This window comes from Gopherus evgoodei, chromosome 4 (genome assembly GCF_007399415.2).
Source record: "Gopherus evgoodei ecotype Sinaloan lineage chromosome 4, rGopEvg1_v1.p, whole genome shotgun sequence".
Lineage (NCBI taxonomy): Eukaryota > Metazoa > Chordata > Testudines > Testudinidae > Gopherus > Gopherus evgoodei.
In genome coordinates, this window is record NC_044325.1 from 111,884,052 (window position 1) to 111,906,397 (window position 22,346).

Consider the following 22,346-nt stretch of genomic DNA (forward strand, 5'->3'; position numbering starts at 1 on the left):
TACTTAAAGGCTAGTTTAGAATTGTGAAATAGTTGCATTAGAGTGACACTTGAGAAACCAAAAGCTTATCGCTGACAGAAGGCAATGCTGGGGAGCAGCGATAACAGTTCAGGATGCAGTAATTCATACAGTTTGCTTCTTTCACCATAGACTTTTTCTGTTCTAAAATTGAAATGAGAGAAACAACTTTTACAGTTCCTTTCTAAGAAAGACTTTTAAGATGGTCAGTTTACTTATCCCAAGTTCTGTACAGGTTCCCACTTCTGGTTGTTACCATGACAAAGAGGCTGGTCACTAGCAGCTGGCATTTGGTGGTCCTGACCCAGTGTCTCCGTCCCATGTTATCCTCTTCTCACTCAATACTGGCAGTCAGTCCCTGGAGAACAGTGCTTCAGCTAAGCAGAAGCTCGCAGTAGTGCATCTTGGGAAGTGTAGTCCTACTACAAACTGACACACCTCTCCCAAAATGGATTATTATTAATAGCACTTTTCATCCAAGGCTTTCCTTATAATATTTTTATTATTAGGTATGAATATGAGCTTGAAATGAAACTTTTAAAAATAATTTAAAAGAATTTAAAGGAAGTCAAATTTGTTGAAATACTTATCAAAATAGTGTTTGACATTTGTCATTTTACTGACATCCAGTGCTTTGGTAAATTAAAATTTTCAATAGCTATTTTTATAATGTTTTTGATAAAAAGAAGTCACCAGGAAAAGAAAAATTTTGAAAAAATAAATAAAGTTCCACAAAAAGCTTTGGAGTTTTTGAAAAAAAAATTCATTGATTGCTGAAAATCATTTTGTATGAAAAATGTCACCCTGCTCTGGATAACAAGATATTACTTCCCTCACCCCAAAAATACAATCCTTTCTGAGTCAAGAACCTATTAATATCCAGATTTCTGGATGAGAGAGAAAAACATTTAAGAGCAATTCTATTCAGAGAAGTGATTGTGTAAAAGTGGTACCATCTCATGCAAAAGTTCTGTTGTCTGTTATCTTAGTGTGTAATGCAAGTGACTACTTTCTTTTACTCCCATTAGTGCTGCAGACCCATATGCAGCTGTGAGAGAGCAATCTTTTTTTGCATTGTCTATAAAACTGTTACCAAATTCCAACCACTTGCACCTGTGCAAACTCTCAAAAGGCAATGGATGTTGCAGAGTTATCACTGGAAACAAAATATGAAAAAAACAGAATTACCCAAGTATGTCTGAGGGTAGAATTTCAACTACAGAACCTTTATTGCTGCCGATGATATGGGAGAAGGAAAGAATCCAGGTTAACTCTCAGACCTGTAGTTGTGTTTGCAGGGCTGGCAGAAATAAAACACCATCTTTCTAACTGAAAACAGAGCATACTCAATACGGAAATTAGAGACAAACATGGACTTCCTCCTGTACACTTCCATCTTCACAGAGTTACCTCTCAGAGTAGTGCTGGCTCTTCAAACAGTAAATCCAAGTTTATATTTTCCCTAAGCAAATCACAATGAGCCATAAGGACACCAGAAGAGGATGGAATCAAAGCATTCAGAATGAAATTTACTCATGTGCAGAGGGTCTTTTCTAATTAACATACACTCATAATTCTTAGTTTCAGGGACAGATTGATGGAAGAGAAGGGAAGGTAACAAATATAAAAATCAATGTCTTCCTTTTCTGCTTATTAGTTTTACAGGTAACACAATATCTACTTTGGTTGGCAAGGCTGAAAGGGACAGAGAGGAGGAAACAAAATAGGGGAAGAATAGAAACCACATGATACAAAGAGAAAGAACATCAAAGTGAAAACAGATTGCACAATGATTGCACGGGAAAACAACGTGATGTTACATCATCTCATGTGCAGCAGTATTTAGTAAAGTGAAAGCTTTCTTGTGGGTTTGCAACCAGGAAATCTTGCAAGATTTGAATTAAATATGCCCCCACTGTTTGTGAGAAGGTGATCTTTGGAGAAAGAAAATAAATTGGAGGAAACATGGGCACTCCCAATATCAGAAGACATTCCTATCACAGCAATAGCAATAGGAAGGATAGTCCAGTGGTTAGGCCACTAAACTGAGATGTGGGACATTAAGTTAAATTCTCTGCTTTGGGCAAGTCACTTAATTTCTCTGTACCTCATTCCCTATCTATAAAATGGGGATGACACTTCCTCACCAGCAGTGGAGTGACAATAAATACATTAAAGATTGCCTGGTGCTCAGATACTATGCTAGTGGAATTCAGACAAATAGAACTTTACAAGTTTTTGGTTTCCTGGCAATTCTGGTTTCGGGTTGAACTGCAAACAAAGTTTGTTTGAAATTTTTGGAGAATCAAAGAGCAAAAAAATTGTTTCAGTTGGAATGAAATATTTTGTTTTGACCAAAACTGTTTCCTTTTGATTATGACCATTTAAAAAACATGTTTAAAATTAATTATGAAACAATGTTGTTTTGAACTGAAAAACCAAAACAGTTCATTTCAAATATTTTGAAATAAAACATGATCTGCCCCCCACCCCCAACTTTTTAAATTTTCTCTCTCTCCTTCCCCCCGGCCAACACCGTTTGGCAAAGTTGACATCAAATTGTGAAACGTTTTGGTATCACCAAATCTGCATTTTTTTGCTAAAGAGTTTTGGATGGAAAATTTTGCCCGGCTCTACATATAACAACTTACAAGATGGAAAAGATTAAGGCAAGATGTAGGTGGTACACTCATTTAATTTTTTACTGCTATTGATTCCTTATAGTATTGTAGGGCCAAAAGAGAGACAGTTTTATTCCAATTCCTTCTTGTACATTCTCAAGAGAAATGACTACTATGATACAACCACTGCAAAGCCACTGAAGGCAGTTAAATAGATGTCATTGAGGGCACAAGTGGAAGACTTAGTTGCACACAGGTGTAATCTAGCCTGCAGAAGCTTGACTGCAGGTGACAATGAATAAGAAGGATAGCAGCCAGTCTGACTGCCACATCCCCAATTGAATTTACAGGCATGGCAGCTAAAGATTAACACATCATGAAATATTTCATACAGAATAATACACAGAGACAATAAGGAACCACACAACTCCATCTTTACACAGTGACTTTTCAAACCAACTGCACTTTAAATGGTAATGAACATTAGTATTCTTTTAAAAGAAGAAAGAAAGAAGATGCTTTTCCTATCTATCCTTTAGTTTCCTTCTGTAACCAAAATTGCATAATACATATTAAGTACAGAAAGAGAAAACCAGCAGCAAATTCACATTGCCCACTAGAGGCCCTCACAGGATAGGAGAATGGGTTGACATTCTGAAGTAACCAAAGTTTCAAGTTCACTTCTTGACTCAGAACTTGCGTGCTTTCCTCCATTATCCACAGACACTGCTTCTATCTACAAGGCGTCTCTGAGGCCCTGTCTATCCTATATCAGTTTCTCAAAGCTTTCTCATCATTGCTAACACTGGTTCAGCTCTACTGGTGTTATTAACACTGGAAGCCCTAGTATATAAAGAGGTTTGCTAGCTGCCACCATAGTTCTATGCAGCATTTCAATTACAGGATGACAGGGTGGTAAAAATGCTAGAAACCAATGAAGCTTTGTCTACATTAGGGCTGCCATGGGGCCATTTCAGCTCAATAGTTGGTAGCGCTGTAAATATAGCTTTTGGGGGCTGCTCTGTCCTAAGAAAGCTTTTCTTGTGGGGAAAGAGGTAAAGGGTCTCCTGCAATAGCATCTATACTCCTGCAATAGCATCTTCACGTAGCTAGTTCCCCGCCACGCCCCCAGTATAGACCAGGCCTAAGGCCAGGCCAAATAAAGCTACACCATCCCTGACAGGAGTTTGTCTAACCTGTTCTTAAAACCCTTCGATTACAGGGATTCTACAACCTCCTTTGGAAGCCTATTCCAGTGCTTATCTATCTATACAGCTAGAAAGTTTCTCCTAATAACTAACCTAAATCTACTTTGCTGCAAATTAAGCCCATTACTTCTTGTCCTACCTTCTAACAATTGATCGCCATCTTCTTGATAACAGCCACTAACTTATTTGAAGACTCTTTGTCTGTGGCTTACCCAGCCAGCAGCTCTCATTGTCGCTCTGTGGAAGTCCTGCAGGTGGCAGCATCCTACGTTAGGAAGGTATCAGCAAAAAGAATGAGGAATACTTGGGGCACCGTAGAGACTAACAAATTTATCTGGGCATAAGCTTTCGTGGGCTAAATGAAAGCTTATGCCCAAATAAATGTGTTAGTCTCTAAAGTGGCACAAGTACTCCTCGTTCTTTTTCCAGATCAGGAAGAGACACTGCACCTGCATGCTCTCAGGGTCTTTAACAAATGAGCCTGAGATGCTTACCTGCCAAAAGATACATGTCAAAGTTAAAAAATACAGACAGTTGGGCAGGCTGCTTGTAGAGCAGGGATTTTAATATATTATATAAAAATAATCCATTTAAACTGGTGGTGTCCTTTTAGAGGAGAGGGAAAAAGGCACATTCCTGTGTGAAAATCTTACCTTCTATTGTCATAGACCCCCTACAATTACTGAAACTGGAAGAGATTAGAGGAAAAAACACTGTTATCTGCTATTTTCAATGTTTACTTTCTGCATTTGCGAGCATTTTGTAGATAGTTAGTTTCACCATTTCCTTTGTGTAGACAATTGACTCCAAATCCTGTATGCATTCTGCATGGACAGATCCTGGATCTCCACTCTAGTGGGGCTCCTGTACAAGACAGTTTGCATGTATTTGCCCTTATTTACATCCCCTGTCCACTAGATTTTCCCACAAGACAGCAAGGGAGAGAGACACTTTCTTACAGAACAGAAAAAATTGGTTGTTTCCCCTAGATTCTGGCTTGCAGAAGGGAAGCCAAAAGCAGAGTCTTCCTTTTCCACCGGAGGTAAAGGAAAATAGGAGGCAGAAGGCTCTGCTTCTTTGGAGAGCAGGGGAAAATCAGCAGGGGAACAGATCTTCCTGTAGAAGGGAAGCAGAGAGGGGAATCCCAGTTGGACATTTTTTCTTGTCCCATCAGGTACCCAGGGTGCCTATTGGTGGGAAAGGTTCAGAGATCCATGAACTCTGCTGTCGAGTACTGCTATCAAGTACTCCTGCTTCATAGTCTTTTACCAGATAAATTCTCATTGCGCCAGTTAATAAAGCAGGCCTGGTCTACACTAAGCGTTTATACTGATTTTAGCAGAGTTAAACCGATTTAATGCTGCACCCGTCCACACAACGAGGCCCTTTATATCGATATAAAGGGCTCTTTAAACTGGTTTCTGTACTCCTCCCCGACGAGAGGAGTAGCACTGAAATCGGTATTACCATATCGGATTAGGGTTACTGCGGCTGCAAATCGACAGTATTGGCCTCTGGGCGGTATCCCACAGAGCACCACTGTGACTGCTCTGGACAGCAATCTGAACTCGGATGCACTGGCCAGGTAGACAGGAAAAGCCTCGCGAACTTTTGAATTTCATTTCCTGTTTGGCCAGCACAGGTGACCACACAGAGCTCATCAGCACAGGTAACAATGCAGTCTCCTGAGAATCAAAAAAGAGCTCCAGCATGGACCGCACGGGAGGTACTGGATCTGATCGCTATATGGGGAGAGGATTCTGTGCTAACAGAACTCCGTTCCAAAAGACGAAATGAAAAAAACTTTGAAAAAATTTCCAAGGCCATGATGGAGAAAGGCCACACCAGGGACTCAGTGCAGTGCAGAGTGAAAGTTAAGGAGCTTAGACAAGCCTACCAGAAAACCAAAGAAGCAAACGGAAGGTCTGGGGCAGGGCCAAAAACATGCTGCTTCTACGCTGAGCTGCATGCAGTTCTAGGGGGGTCCACCACTACTACCCCACCCGTCTGTGGATTCCAAGGTGGGGGTGGTAATCTCAGCCATGGCTGAGGATTCTGCGGACGGGGAAGATAAGGAGGAGGAAGAGGAGGATGAGCTTGCAGAGAGCACACAGCACTCCGTTCTCCCCAACAGCCAGGAGCTTTTTCTCACCCAGACGGAATTACCCTCCCAGCCCTCCTAAGCCACTAGCCCAGACAATGAAGCCATGGAAGCGACCTCTGGTGAGTGTACCTTTGTAAATATAAAACATGGTTTAAAAGCAAGTGTTTTTTAATGATTGATTTGCCCTGAGGACTTGGGATGCATTCACAGCCAGTACAGTTATTGGAAAAGTTTGTTAACATTTCTGGGGATGGAGCAGAAATCCTCCAGGGACATCTCCATGAAGCTCTCCTGGAGGTAATCCAAAAGCCTTTGCAGAAAGTTTCTGGGCAAGGCAGCCTTATTCCGTCCACCATGGTAGGACACTTGACCACACCATGCATGTAGCAAGTAATCTGGTATCATTGCATGACAAAGCCTAGCTGCGTATGGTCCCGGTGATTGCTGGCATTCAAGCAACATCCGTTCTTTATCTCGCTGTGTTATCCTCAGGAGAGTGATATCGTTCATGGTAACCTGGTTGAAATTCAGGAATTTAATTAAGGGGACAGAGATGGCCTTTCCTACTGGGCTGTTTGCCTGTTGCTTAAAAGAAATCCTTCCTTGCAGGTAGCCAAGCGGGGGGAGGGAGGGGTGGAATGGCGCTGAGCTTTTTCGTGTTTGGCTAGCAGGGATCTTCCCTGCTACCAGCCAAGTGGGGGGGGGGAAGGGAGGTGATTAGCAGTGATCTTCCATCATACCAGCCACGCGGTGGAGGGAGGGGTAAACCGATCATCCCAGAGAATTGGAATGGGGGGGTGGTTTCTGCTGCTGCATGTTAACAGGAAAGAAGCAGCACTGAACGGGCTTTGCTTGGTATTTGGGAAAGGAGGGCACTGTGTATGTGAAGACTGGAGAAGCCGAAAGACAATGGCTTACCATGGACACATGCAAGCTGAATTCTGCTGCCTGGACTGCGTCTGTGAGATCTCTAACACCAGAGCCGCAGGCACTCAACATTAAGATGCAAAATGCAATCTTGTAGTGAAATCACATGTGCTATGTAAGGTGAATAGCGTTGTTCACTGTGAAAGAGTATAAGCATTGTTCTATAAAATGTATCTTTTTAAATACTTCTCTCCCTTTTTTCCCTCCCTCATGCAGCTGCAAATTTTTCAAGCCTCCCTACTCCATCCCGAAGGCTATCTCAGATAAGGCAGAGGAAAAAAAAGATGCGAGATGACATGTTCTCGGAAATCATGGAAATAACCCGCAATGACAGAGCTCATCTGAATGAGTGGAAGGATGTGGTATCAAATTACAGGAAAGATGCCAGTGAACGTGAGGACAGGAGGGACGCTCGTGATGAGAGGTGGCGCCAGGAAGATCAGAGGTTTAGGAAGGAAGATATGCAGTGGCGGGATGCAACGCTGGGGCTGCTGCATGATCAAACTGACATCCTCCGACGTCTGGTGGAGTTTCAAGAACAGCAACAGGGTCACAGAGTGCCACTGCAGCCCCTGTGTAACCACCCTCACCCCTCATCATGTTCCATATCTTCCTCACCCAGACATGTAAGAACGCGTAGGGGAAGGCTTCCTGCGCCCGCCAACTCCACCCCTGTGGACAGCCCAACCAAAAGGCTGCCATTACTTTGAAATATTTTTAGTGGCCTTTTCCTTCCCTCCTATCCTCCTCCCAAACCACACCCGGGATACCTTGTCAGTTCTCTCCCTCTTTTTATAATGACTTTTTATTAAAGAATACATGATTTTTAAACGATAGTGACTTTATTTCCTTAAGCAAGCTGTAATCGAAGGGGGAGGGTGGGTTGCTTGCAGGGAATTAGTCAATCAAGGGGGGGTTCATCAAGGGGAAACAAACACAACAGTCACACCGTACCCGGGCCCGTGATGAAACTCATTTTCAAAGCTTCTCTGATGCGCACCGCTTCGTGGTGTGCTCTTCTAATTGTCCTGGTATCTGGCTGCGCATAAGCAGCAGCCAGGTGATTTGCCTCTGCCTCCCACCCCGCCATAAAGGTCTCCCCCTTACTCTCACAGAGATTGTGCAGCACACAGCAAGCAGCAATAACAATGAGGACATTGGTTTGGCTGAGGTCTGAGCGAGTCAGTAATGTGCGCCAGTGCGCCTTTAAACGGCCAAATACACATTCTACCACCATTCTGCACTTGCTCAGCCTGTAGTTGAACAGCTCTTGACTACTGTCCAGGCTGCCTGTGTATGGCTTCATGAGCCATGGCATCAAGGGGTAGGCTGGGTCACCCAGGATAACTACAGGCATTTCAACATCCCCAACTGTTATTTTATGATCTGGAAAGTAATTCCCTTGCAGCAGCCGTTTAAACAGGGTAGTGTTCCTGAAGACGCGAGCGTCACGAACCCTTCCTGGCCATCCCACGTGGATGTTGGTGAAACGTACCTTGTGATCCACCAATGCTTGCAGCACCATTGAAAAGTACTCCTTGCGGTTTACGTATTGGGTGCCCTGGTGCTCTGGTGCCAAGATAGGGATATGGGTTCCATCTATTGCCCCCCCACAGTTAGGGAATCCCATTGCAGCAAAGCCATCCACTATGACCTGCATGTTTCCCAGAGTCACAACCTTTCATAGCAGCAGCTTAATGATTGCTTTGGCTACTTGCATCACAGCAGCCCCCACAGTAGATTTTCCCACTCCAAATTGATTCCTGACTGACTGGTAGCTGTCTGGCGTTGCAGGCTTCCAGAGGGCTATCGCCACTCGCTTCTCAACTGTGAGGGCTGCTCTCATCTTGGTATTCTGGCGTTTCAAGACAGGGGAAAGCAAGTCACAAAGTTCCATGAAAGTGCCCTTACGCATGCAAAAGTTTCGCAGCCACTGCGAATTGTCCCACACCTGCAAAACTATGTGGTCTCACCAGTCTGTGCTTGTTTCCCGGGCCCAAAATCGGCATTCAATGGCTAAAACCTGCCCTATTACCAGCAGGATCTCCAAAGCACAGGGGCCCGCGGTTTGAGAGAATTCTGTGTCCTTGTCCTCATCAGTCTCGTCGCTGCTCTGCCGTAGCCGCCTCCTCCTCGCCTGGCTTTGCAGGTCCCGGTTCAGCATAGACTGCACGAGAATGCGCGAGGTGTTTACAACGTCCATGACTGCGGTCTTGATCTGAGCAGGGTTCATGCTTGCTGTGCTATGGCATTTGCACAGTTCACCCAGGAAAAAAGGTGCAAAACGGTTGTCTGCTGCTTTCACGGAGGGAGGGGTGAGGCTGTACCCAGAACCACCCGCGATAATGTTTTTTGCCCCATCAGGCACTGGGATGTCAACCCAGAATTCCAATGGGCAGGGGAGACTGCGGGAACTATGGGATAGCTATGGGATAGCTCCCCACAGTGCCACGCTCCAGAAATCGACACTAGCCTTAGTACATGGACGCACACCGCCGAATTAATGTGCTTAGTGTGGCCGCGTGCACTCGACTTTATACAATCTGTTTTACAAAACCGGTTTATGTAAAATTGGAATAATCCCACAGTGTAGGCGTACCCGCAGAAGCTGAGCTCCTCTAAGCCTAGAAAAGGGAAAAGGAACTTTCTCTCTGCCTTTAACAGAGGAGCAGCAGCAGTACTGCTACTTTCCCCCCTTAATTAACCTCTGTTCAGTATCTCTACCTTGCAAGGTCATAACAAGTCACAAGCCACTGTGAGGTCACTGGCTCAGCATTTCTAGCTTGCTGGATTCACGTCAAGGGAGAGGCCAGCTTGTGTGCTCATTCTATCAGCAACTGTGGCTTGCTGGGAGAATACCAAAGCACAAGCTGTTGTGATGTTAATGGCTCATCTCATCTAACTTGCTAAACTGAAGCCAAGGGACAGCCACTGTGAGGTCACTGACTCATCAGCAAGCTAGAGGTGATGTCAAGGTACAGGTCTTTGTGATGCTCCTGACTCATCAAAGTTCTAGCTTGCAGCTCCTGTGTGAAGGACCAGAGTTGAGAGCTCCTCGACTCAGCCCCCTCCAGTTTACTGGGCCTTGTGGGGTTTGTTACCTCCCTAGGAACTCAGAAGCCATGGGGTTCAAGGCTCAAGTTCTTTGCTGGGAAGCAAAGGTTAATGAGCAAGGACTGGAAATAGCTGGAACTCACTAGCCCCCAAGGAAGCCAGCCTGGAGCACACAAGATAACAAGGAAGAGATGATGAACTGCCTGGTAAGCTAACAACTCTAAGGAAGATTGCCTGCAGAGGGGCTCTTCCTGGAACAAAGGTGAGTTTTGTGTATTTTAAGTCATAAGGAAAAGAGTACATACTTTTGTTTCTCCAGTCCTGTGGACAGTGTATGAGAGAAATCTGCTTTGAACCCTAGAGAAAAATGAAGACTATGAAACTATTAAATTAGAGGATTTGTGCACTTTTCTTTCTCTGAGGGCTTGTCTACATCAGAAAGTTGCAGCGCTGGTGAGGGAGTTACAGCGCTGCAACTTAGGAGGTGTACACATCTGCAGGGCACCACCAGCGCTGCAACTCCCTGTTTGCAGCGCTGGCCGTACTCCCGTTTTGTCTCGGGTGTAGAGGATCCAGCGCTGGTGATCCAGCGCTGGTAATCAAGTATAGACACTTACCAGCGCTTTTCTTGACCTCCGTGGAATAAGCAGGTATCCCAGCATACCCGAGGAAGCCTCTGGTAATCAAGCTGGTCTCCTTCCCCGGCTTGCTCTCGCGTTCCCCGAACCCCGAGCAAGCAGGTCTCCTTCCCTGAGGTTTGCTGGGTGGTTCCGGGAACGCGAGAGCAAATCGCGGCGAAGCTGGTCTCCTTTCCCGGTTTGCTCTCGCGTTCCCCGAACCCCCCTTGAAGCCGCCCAACAGCGCTGCAGTGTGGCCACATCTAACACCACTTGCAGCGCTGGTTGCTGTAAGTGTGGCCACTCTGCAGCGCTGGCCCTATACAGCTGTACTAATACAGCTGTAACAACCAGCGCTGCAAAATTTTAGATGTAGACATGGCCTGATTCTGGAAAAGGAAGCTTAGACTTGTTGATTTAAAATATATAAATTCTAAAGAGAAAATCCTTTTTGTTTAAATTTTCCCCTCTGGCTTGCTGGGGTTCTTGTTTTAGTTGAAGTATTTTTCAGAATGACATGGTTTGATTTTTCATGCTGAAATTACTTTCTTTTGAATTTTTTTATTTTGTATTATATGTTATAAGATCACACAAAATCAAAAAGTTGAGCTGTTTCAATTGAACCTAAACTATTTTTATTTGTTTTTAGTTTTTCTTGGAAGAATTTCAAAATCTTCAGTTTTCATTCTAAATTTGAGCTGAAGCAAAAAGTTTGAAGTCTTTTGTGAAATAGAACTTCTGTCCTCCCACAGCATTAAAGGGATGAGGAGGGATAATTATGCCAGGTTTAGAAACTAATAAAAACTGTTATCATCAAGTGGCTGATTGGTGGCCTATATGAGTTTAGTTAGGGGTTTCAGTTCAGCTCCTGTAAAAGGGATTTAGGGGACTGAGATGAGATATGAAGCTTTCCATTGCTACCAGATCAATTCAGCAAAACAGAAGGCATGGATACTTGAACATATACCTTCCTAGCTTGACTACAGTAAACAGTACTTTAACTTCTGTTCAAAATGCTGTGTTCAGTTATAACCATGCACAGTCATAATCTATCCTTAAGAGTTTTGATTAAAAAGTCTGAAGCTGCCCATTTTAGAAAGACAGTAACTAGCACCGTAAGAAACTTCAGCTGAATATCTAGCTAAAGATATACCACACAGACTTATGCACACACCTATTATACATTACACTGAATAAATTATTGTTTGTGTTATCCATCTTGTATACCCTATCACCAAAGGTGATACAGTCCAACTGTTCGATGAAATCATAATGAGAATCCCAAGACAGAGAGTACCAGAGCAATGATTTTCAAAAAATATTCCTAGCAACCCAGTTGAAGAAAATTGTTGATGCCCACTACCCAGTGGGGAGCTAGGGATGAGGGGTCTGGAGTGTGCGAGGGGGCTCTGGGTTGGGGGTGCAGGCTCCGGGGTGGGGTTGGGGATGAGGAGTTTGGGATGCAGAAGGGGGGGTCCAGGTTTGAGGGGGGGGCTCAGGGCTGGGGCAGGGGATTGGGGTGTGGAGTTGGGGCATGGGGTTACCTCCGGTCAGGGCCGTCCTTAGGCATAGGCAACATAGGCAGCTGCATAGGGCACCTGAAAATTTGGGGCACCACTGGGTCTTAGTGTCCACCCTCTTGTCTTCCTATCCCTGTTTTGACCCTTTCTGCAGGCTCCCACAGATGGCTGCTCTAGCCTGGTGAGTCTTCCTTGAGAGGGAATCTAGTAGTTAAAAGTGAAAAAACCTCCAGCCTGCCAGACCTATTAGCACAACATTGAAACTGTTAAAGAGACATTCAAGAGGTAATAAAGTCATTTAACAGGCATTTGCCAACCCCAAGGTATATACTGACAGGTTTCAGAGGGGTGGTCCTGTTAGTCTGTATCAGCAAAAACAAGGACGAGTCCTTGTGTCACCTCAAAGACTAACAAATTATTTGGGCATAAGCTTTTGTGGACTAGAACCCATTTCATCAGATGTCTACGAAAGCTTATGCCCAAATAAATTTTTATACTGTCAGTTTCTGACTTTACTGACAAAAACAGTTGTGCATTAATGTAATATTTATACAGAACATGTCAGTCTACAGGACCTTAGTTTAAAATTTGCTTTAAAAATATTTCATTAGTGAGCTGGTGAAGATTATAAAATCACATTTCTAAAAAATGCTTGCATAGAGTTTTAGATGCACAATCATCTTTAGCCTTAAATGTGTGAATCTTCACACATAGTTTTTTTAATAAATCCTTCAAAAGACCTCCCTTATCTAAAATACACATTTTAATTACTATAGTTAAAAAAAAAAGTGCTTCCAAGTCTTCCTGTCCTTTCTGTCCATCCCTTCACCACCTCTCCCCCATTCCCCACTGAAGAGAGCCCTTAAAGGGACAACAGTCCTTCCCTTCCAGATAGCTGGAAAAGAGTTCCCTTTCTTTACTTCTGACTATCCGACAAACTAGTTTTAAAAGAACCCTCCAGCAAAATCAGTACCTTAGTAAGACAAAATCCTTGTTATACCTAAAATCTTTGGAAACATATTTTTTTTAAAGTTGGTGAAATTTCATAACCATGTCTCTTGTTATGGAGATCACACAAAGTAAATTATTGTTCCCTTTTTCTAAAAGCAATGAACATTGTTATGAACATACTAAATCTCTCTGATTAATTTAAAAGAATGTCTTTGTTTCAGTGAGTTAAATATGTAGTAATCTGGAATGCTGTCTTAAGATTTGAGTACATTTAAAATATAAATTCAACTTAGAAATACTGATGAAGAAAATGTAAAACAGAGAAGAGCTGCATCATGTATTCCATTATATGTAATGTTGTATTCAGCAGGACAGCTGACTCACCCTTACTATGAAGTTTTTGCAAATAAATCTCTGACAAACTTCAGGGCATATCAAAAAACCTGTGACTGACATTTTTTATTCCCAAATTTTAGTGCTTTTAATTAGGTACTTTCTTCATGTCCATTCTGCATGAGGGAGAGTGCATGGAAGTCTCTGCAGGGAACTGTGACTCTCCGCCACCATGAGGCAGGCTGGGCATCTCATTATCCTTTGCTGTCAAGTCCCTCCTCCCCCTCCCCCACCAGGCTGTGAGCTTGGGCTGCCATCCGGTATAGGGGCACCAGTTTAATAATACTGCCTACGGCCCCATAAATCCTAAGGACAGCCCTGCCTCCGGTGGCTCCAGGTCAGTGGCGCAGCTGGGGTGCAGAGGCAGGCTTCCCACCTATCCTGGCACCATGGACTGCACTGCACCCTGGAAGTGGGCGGCAGCAGGTCTGGCTCCTAGGTGGAGGCACGCAAGCGGCTCCACACAGCTCTTACCTGCAGGCACCGCCCCTGCCCCCCCAATCCCATTGTCCATTCCCAGCCAATGGGAGTGCGGAGTTGATGATGTTCAGGGCTGGGGCAGCGCACAGAGCACGATGGCCACCCTGTCTAGGAGCCGGATCTGCTGTTGGCCATTTCCGGGACACAGTGTGGTGTTGGAACAGGTAGGAACTAGCCTGCCGACAGGACTTTTAACAGCCCAGTCAGCGGTGCTGACCAGAGCTGCCGCGACCCGGCGCCTTACATTCCGCGATGTAGTTGTGGGTCGCGACCCATAATTTGAAAACCACTGTACTAGAGAAGGCTTGAAATAATAATTTTGTTCACCATATCAGTATGTTTCTGTAACCTTAACTTATTTTAGGTATGTTTGGGTCTGAAATGAGTGATGTCCTTTATAACCAGAGGTAATTAAGAATTCAAGCATTCAATTGATGATGGTTTCCCATGACACATTGCACAGCAAGTGTGAAGAGGGAATGTGGTACTGGATTTGTGCGCAGTGATTTAACACATTTCTAACCTAGTCTCTCTCATCACCTGACCTAGCTCACATGGGAATAGCCTCTTGAAAATGCTACAGCATGTCTGCTCAGCCACAGAGACTGCCACAGACACCCCAGACCTGTCCTCCACTCCTGTCAGCGGGTTCAAGGTCTCAGTCCTTATCTTTAAGATGCTCCATGGCCTTGGACCAATGTATCTAAAAAATCAACTAAAGCTCTGGGATAAAGACCACGATCAACATCTTTGCTCCTGTGGCACAATGGAATATTCCACCACAAGGTAAAACTCACGTGCAGGACAGAGCTTTCTCAGGGCTGGCTCAAGACTGTGGAATGAACTCTACCAGGAACTAAGGACCATCATTAACTCTACCACCTTCCACTCCAAACACCAGTTACACTTCCTTTGACTTGCCTTCTCTAAGAAACATAGCAATGTGTGTGTGTATTATAAAATATCAAAAAACAAAACACCTGACACACTTCTCCCCCTGGGAAGAGGATGAGAGAACACACGCAAGACAGATGTTAGCCACATTGCTTAATGCACAACTGGAAGATGCTTAGATACTACAGTGATGAACGTGGTGTAACAACCTACATAGAATAGGTTGAGAACTCTCTCCCGCTGCTCCCACATCATCGTACATCTGTTTGTCTCCCTTCCACCTAGGTTTGTGTTCATCTGTGAGTGTATAACTTACTGAAAGGCCCCCTGAGAGGTCACTAAATCACTTCTATGTTCCTGCCTTGGATGCATTCCTTGTCTCTTCAGAGAAGATGCTTCATCTCATTTCATCTCCACTCATTAAAACAGTCACATGAAGACTCCTCACAGGGTTCCTCAGAGCACTCAGCAGTGATGGAGCTTCAAACACCTCCAATTATTTAATCTATAATTTGGGGGGGGTTGTTTTTGTTTTTTTGCAAATGGTAATTCTAGTGTAGATTGCCTCTTGTCCCTCTCTTTGCTTCAGATGTAATTTTTCTCCCACTGCAAATAGGGCATGTGGGGATTATTGAACAGAAATGTATCCATGTTTTGTCTACATCATTTTGTATTGTTTCTTCATGGGCTATTCCTTGATCCTACAAGAGGCACCAGAACTTAGCAAAAACATCTGTACTGTATGCATGTGTATTTTTTTTTAAATGAAGGCTATTAAAAAAGTGGCTACTACAAATCAAATATTCTGATTCAGACTTTCAGATGTAGACACCTTAATAAGATTGCCAGATCTATATAAGGCGATGTAAAAACTGGCATTTATGTGTCTATCAGTTCAAGCCTTTAAGAAGGAATCTAGGTGTGTTAGTAGGTACCAATAATTGAACTCTTATACCAGTGATTCTGCTACACAAAAACCATAGGTAGCTGTTTTTCAGAGTTCTGCATGAATCTCATGTTTGCTATCTTGATCAGTTCTTCCACTAACTTTAAAAGTGATGTCCAAAGTGTGCATATATATTTATATATAAATAAAATAAAAACCATTAGGCTACTTCCTTTTTGTCTCATCTTCTTCTCCAGGAAGGCTTTTGTCCAAGAAGCTTTTTCTACTGGTTGTTTTTAAATTACAAATTCATGTCTATTCTGGACAAGACTTTAGTGACTAGAGAACTAATGAAATTGTAACAGCGCAAAGGACTGGGCCCTGATTCAGGAAAGCATTTAAGCACATGCAGAACTCCCACTGAAGTCAATAGGATTTAAGCATATGAGCTGGACTTAACTGGACCAATTGGTAAGGGGAGGGATTTTTACTCAGGCTTTTACAACACTTATTTAACTCCAATGCCACATGCAGATTCCAGGGGAAAGAAATCTGTTAAAGATCCAGAACTCCTACACCTTGAATTAAATATTAGAGCCCACAACATATATTTTTAGACCTCCACAATACCACCCAAAAAGTTCTGCAAAACCAGCAAAGCAAACAGATGATTTTTGAGTTGTTTCTGCTTTAAACCTAAACCAACACTAAAATAAATTTTCCAGGCATTCTTTATATATCATAAAAAAGGCAAAACAGGGGCAAAACCCAATTTTAAAGAAATCTTTTTTATATCATCTTCAAAAAGAGCAGAATGAATTGTAATGATCAGAGGTGCAGTTTCGGTCAGGACATTAGTGTGAACAGCACAAGTCTTGTAATAAGTGCCATGGATTTTTTAATTGCCACAGTGGAATAGATCTTGGTTTTACATCTGTGATGGCACCTTCCTGAGCACAATATAATTTAGCAACCTAGAACCAGATTACAAGGAAAATGTGTCTCTTGTTTCAATGCTGCTTCCTGTAGCATCTAGGATGAAGACCTCCAAAGAAAACCAAGCATGAACTTGCTCAATTTATAGCTGATGGGATCACAGCGAGGAGGTGATATGCTTATTCAAATGCAAGCAGAGACACGGGTGAGGGTGGGGCTCCAGAAAGATGTGGCCTGAAGGTTAACTGTAAAATATGGATGCCCTTTATGGCTTAGAGCTATGCTTTACTTACATGGTGCAATTTGTAAGAATACAAGTTGCTCCAGTTTGTAAAGCAATAGGAGCTGTTCTCCCAACACATTATCAAATTTCATCTTCAGTCGTTCAAGCTAAAGAGGAAACATAAAAAGTAACATCTTCCCCAGTTATCATACGTAGCCTCGATTAATAGATTTTAAGCCCAGAAGGGACCATTCGATCATCTCGACTGACCAGCTGCATAGCACAGGCCATAGAATTTCTCCCACTACTCCCATATTGAGCCCAATAATTTGTGTGACTCATTCATCTAGTCCAGAAAACATCCGGTCTTTTTGAAGACATAAAGGGACAAGACTCCACCACTTCCCTTGATAGTTCATTACAATGGTTAAATCACCTCGGTGTTAAAACTGTGTGACTAATTTCTAACTGGAATTTGTCTAGCTTTATCTTACAGACATTGGTTCTTGTTATACCTCTCTATGCCCTTTAGTACCCAGTATTTTCACTCCCTGAAGGTTCTAACACAGTGGTTTTCAACCTCTTTTCATTTGTGGACCCTTAAAATTTTTCAGAAGGAGGCGTGGAACACTTGAGAAACCTCAGACACAGTCTGCAGATCTCCAGGTTGAAAACCACTGTATTAACACACTGTGATAAGTCACCTATTGATCTCATAGACTCATAGACTCTAGGACTGGAAGGGACCTCGAGAGGTCATCGAGTCCAGTCCCCTGCCCTCATGGCAGGACCAAATACTGTCTAGACCATCCCTGACAGACATTTATCTAACCTACTCTTAAATATCTCCAGCGATGGAGATTCCACAACTTCCCTAGGCAATCTATTCCAGTGTTTAACTACCCTGACAGTTAGGAACTTTTTCCTAATGTCCAACCTAAATCTCCCTTGCTGCAGTTTAAGTCCATTGCTTCTTGTTCTACCATTGGAGGCCAAGGTGAACAAGTTTTCTCCCTCCTCCTGATGACACCCTTTTAGATACCTGAAAACTGCTATCAGGTCCCCTCTCAGTCTTCTCTTTTCCAAACTAAACAAACCCAATTCCTTCAGCCTTCCTTCATAGGTCATGTTCTCAAGACCTTTAATCATTCTTGTTGCTCTTCTCTGGACCCTCTCCAATTTCTAAACATCTTTCTTGAAATGCGGTGCCCAGAACTGGACACAATACTCCAGTTGAGGCCTAACCAGCGCAGAGTAAAGCGGAAGAATGACTTCTCGTGTCTTGTTTACAACACACCTGTTAATGCATCCCAGAATCATGTTTGCTTTTTTTGCAACAGTATCACACTGTTCACTCATATTAAGCTTGTGGTCCACTATGACCCCTAGATCTCTTTCTGCCATACTCCTTCCTAGACAGTCTCTTCCCATTCTGTATGTGTGAAACTGATTGTTCCTTCCTAAGTGGAGCACTTTGCATTTATCTTTATTGAACTTCATCCTGTTTACCTCAGACCATTTCTCCAATTTGTCCAGATCATTTTGAATTTTGACCCTGTCCTCCAGAGCAGTTGCAATCCCTCCCAGTTTGGTATCATCCGCAAACTTAATAAGCGTACTTTCTATGCCAACATCTAAATCGTTGATGAAGATATTGAACAGAACCGGTCCCAAAACAGACCCCTGCGGAACCCCACTTGTTATACCTTTCCAGCAGGATTGGGAGCCATTAACAACTACTCTCTGAGTACGGTTATCCAGCCAGTTATGCACCCACCTTATAGCCCCATCTAAATTGTACTTTCCTAGCTTATCTATAAGAATATCATGCGAAACTGTATCAAATGCCTTACTAAAGTCTAGGTATATCACATCCACCGCTTCTCCCTTATCCACAAGGCTCGTTATCCTATCAAAGAACGCTATCAGATTAGTTTGACACGATTTGTTCTTTACAAATCCATGCTGGCTATTCCCTATCACCTTACCACCTTCCAAGTGTTTGCAGATGATTTCTTTGATTACCTGCTCCATTATCTTCCCTGGCACAGAAGTTAAACTAACTGGTCTGTAGTTTCCTGGGTTGTTTTTATTTCCCTTTTTATAGATGGGCACTATATTTGCCCCCTTCCAGTCTTCTGGAATCTCCCCCGTCTCCCATGATTTCCCAAAGATAATAGCTAGAGGCTCAGATACCTCCTCTATTAACTCCTTGAGTATTCTAGGATGCATTTCATCAGGCCCTGGTGACTTGCAGGCATCTAACTTTTCTAAGTGATTTTTTACTTGCTCTTTCCTTATTTTCTCTTCTAAACCTACCCTCTTCCCGTAAGCATTCACTATACTAGACATTCCTTCAGACTTCTCAGTGAAGACCGAAACAAAGAAGTCATTAAGCATCTCTGCCATTTCCAAGTCTCCCGTTACTGTTACCCCCTCCTCATTGAGCAGTGGGCCTACCGTGTCCTTAGTCTTCCTCTTGCTTCTAATGTATTGATAAAAAGTCTTCTTGTTTCCCTTTATTCCCATAGCTAGTTTGAGTTCATTTTGTGCCTTTGCTTTTCTAATCTTGCCTCTGCATTCCTGTGTTATTTGCCTATATTCATCCTTCGTGATCTGACCTAGTTTCCATTTTTTATATGACGCCTTTTTATTTTGTAGGTCACGCAAGATCTCAAGGGTAAGCCAAGGTGGTCTTTTGCCACATTTTCTATCTTTCCTAACCATCGGAATAACTTGCTTTTGGGCCCTTAATAGCGTCCCTTTGAAAAACTGCCAACTTTCCTCAGTTGTTTTTCCCCTCAGTCTTAATTCCCATGGGACCTTGCCTATCAGCTCTCTGAGCTTACCAAAATCCGCCTTCCTGAAATCCATTGTCTCTATTCTGCTGTACTCCTTTCTACCCTTCCTTAGAATTGCAAATTCTATGATTTCATGATCACTTTCACCCAAGCTTCCTTCTACTTTAAATTCTCAACAAGTTCCTCCCTATTGGTTAAAATCAAGTCTAGAACAGCTTCCCCCCTAGTAGCTTTTTCAACTTTCTGAAATAAAAAGTTGTCTGCAATGCAGTCCAGGAACTTATTGGATAGTCTGTGCCCCGCGGTGTTATTTTCCCAACATATATCTGGATAGTTGAAGTCCCCCATCACCACCAAATCTTGGGCTTTGGATGATTTTGTTAGTTGTTTGAAAAAAGCCTCATCCACCTCTTCTGCCTGATTAGGTGGCCTGTAGTAGACTCCCAGCACGACATCACCTGTGTTTTTTACCCCTTTTAGCCTAACCCAGAGACTCTCCACCCTTCCGTCTCCTATGTCCATCTCCACCTCAGTCCAAGTGTGTACATTTTTAATATATAAGGCAACACCTCCTCCCTTTTTCCCTTGTCTATCCTTCCTGAGCAAACTATACCCATCCACACCAACATTCCAGTCGTGTGTATTATCCCACCAAGTTTCAGTAATGCCAATAATGTCATAGTTGTAAACCACCTTTGATAAACCACCAGAGGACGATCTGAGCAACATAGTATTTAAATAAGACTGGATCCTAGTGAGGAGTTGTTGACAGAATGGCTGCCAGCAATACATATTGCAGGAGTACAGGTTATCCTGTCCATCCCACAGAGGAGGTAGCGTTCTTTCCTACACTATATTCTCCAATCTGTGATGCAATTTAGCTTTAAATGACTCAATGGATGGTGCTTCTGCCACTTCTAGTGTGTCACAGTTTACTGTACAGGCAAAAATATAACTGGAAATTAAAAGACGTTAAAGGTCAGCATATGCAGCCAACTTCATTTAAAAGGCCTGTATTGTCAGTGAGGTACACTTCCCCCAACACAGCATTAGTATCTCAAATACTAAACCTTCTTTTGTACTGGCATTTTATAGCACCTCATCAGTCCGGGCAGTGTCCATTCTTCACACACTTAATAGGAGACTCAAAGGTTACTAGCACACCAAAAGACAATTAGGTTTTCAGTGCTGGAGACTGTTGCTCCAACTCCAGTGCAGGTGGCCTTACCAGGAATGCCCTTCTATACAAAGGGTGGTTCAACAGAAAAATGGCTGCTGCCATTGTCCTGTCCAAGATACAAGTGAAATGATTAAAGAGCAGTTGGAGGATCCTTGTAGCAATTTTAGCCTCTGGCACTAGAATGGTACTGCTCAGACTGGTAACTAGAGATAAGGCTGAAAGGCACATGATAGAATTCTGGTTACTTGTGGCTTGCTGAATGGCAATGCCAAGTCAGGATAGGACAGCTCATGCTCTGCAGGGAGGCTGGCCAAGAAAGAGGGCGTCGCAGATAAGAACTGCATGCATACGTGTGGGGGAAAGTTTGAGGCATGGTCATGTAACACATACAACAGGCTAACCATGAATGGCACAGCCATCATGTCTTGTAAACAAAGCTCAGTCACCTAGAGCAATGTCACCTAACAATATGAGGTAAATCTTGCCTCATGGGCACTGCTCTCAATAGGGAACAACGAGGAGCCACACTATCCCAAGGCAAGCTTAGTAGCGACTGGACTTCAGAGAGGCACAAACCCACACCAAGCTCTCTGGGATGCAGGGAGAGTGAAACAGGGCTCCCCGTGGCTTCTTGGCCACTCTGTGAGCTGGTGATAGAGAGGGCCCAGAGGAAGAGATGTGCAGCTGCAGCACCTAGAGTGCATGGAGAGAACAGTCCTCATGCAGGAGAGGAAGATGGCTTGTTGAACCCTTCTCTACATAATCAAGACCAATGTCAAGCTGCCCCTACTATAGGCAGCAAACAGGGTGATTAAGAGATTACAGCCTACTGTCTCCTCAAACACTCAACTCCTATTCCTTTAATGATTTGCTTTTGTGAGGGCAGAGGCATCACCCCCAAATGAGTTATTTTGCTGCCAGTGGGAACAACCACTACTTATGGGGCCAACATGAGCATGAAACTCTTAGGCTTCCTTTCAGGAGTGAAAACAAAAGAGAAAAATAATTTCATGGTAATTATGAGATGCTCTGTATGCAGAACTGCAGGCAGCCAAATAACCAGTGCATTGTTTCTTCAAAATACTTTCTCCTTGCTGTAGAAACTAGCCCCAAAATGTGACAGAATTACAGAGGGTGCTGGCTCTGGCTCAACCCAGTCAGTCTTTCACCTACTGCCCATAATATGGTTATATTCCCTTTAGAACTTGCTTGTAAATAAAAAGTACCACACTGTAAATCACCCAACTCTGACCTCACCAAAACACACACAAGCTAAATTAATTAGAGCAAGCTCTCCTTCACCCATCACAATTACCTGAGAACAAAAACACAAAGAAACCCCACAGCCAAAGTCTGCATTCTTTGGCTCATCAGAAGGATGCATTGTGAAGGCTGATTAACATGCATATAACATACACACAATCAAAGCTAAAATAAACTTTTAAACCCAGGCTCTCTCTTTTCAGGAAGGGAAGGAGGAGAGCGAAGGGGGAGGGCGTTGCGTTTGCCAAGCTTAAAATTCAAGATGCGACT

General features: G+C 43.3%; 1 protein-coding gene across 4 annotated transcripts in view; it reads right to left on the reverse strand.

Moving 5' to 3' along the window:
• Positions 1–382, reverse strand: part of TSPAN32 (tetraspanin 32) — a 53,838-nt gene extending 53,456 nt beyond the window's left edge. For 2 of the 4 annotated variants that reach the window (XM_030560576.1, XM_030560575.1), the window contains exon 1: positions 275–382. In XM_030560576.1, coding sequence (XP_030416436.1) covers positions 275–340 — 66 coding nt within the window. In that variant the 5' untranslated portion in view covers positions 341–382. Of the gene's footprint in view, positions 1–3; positions 163–233 lie in introns of all 4 variants that reach the window. The other 2 variants (XM_030560577.1, XM_030560578.1) reach the window with 2 other exon arrangements.
• Positions 383–22,346: the final 21,964 nt, after the last annotated feature.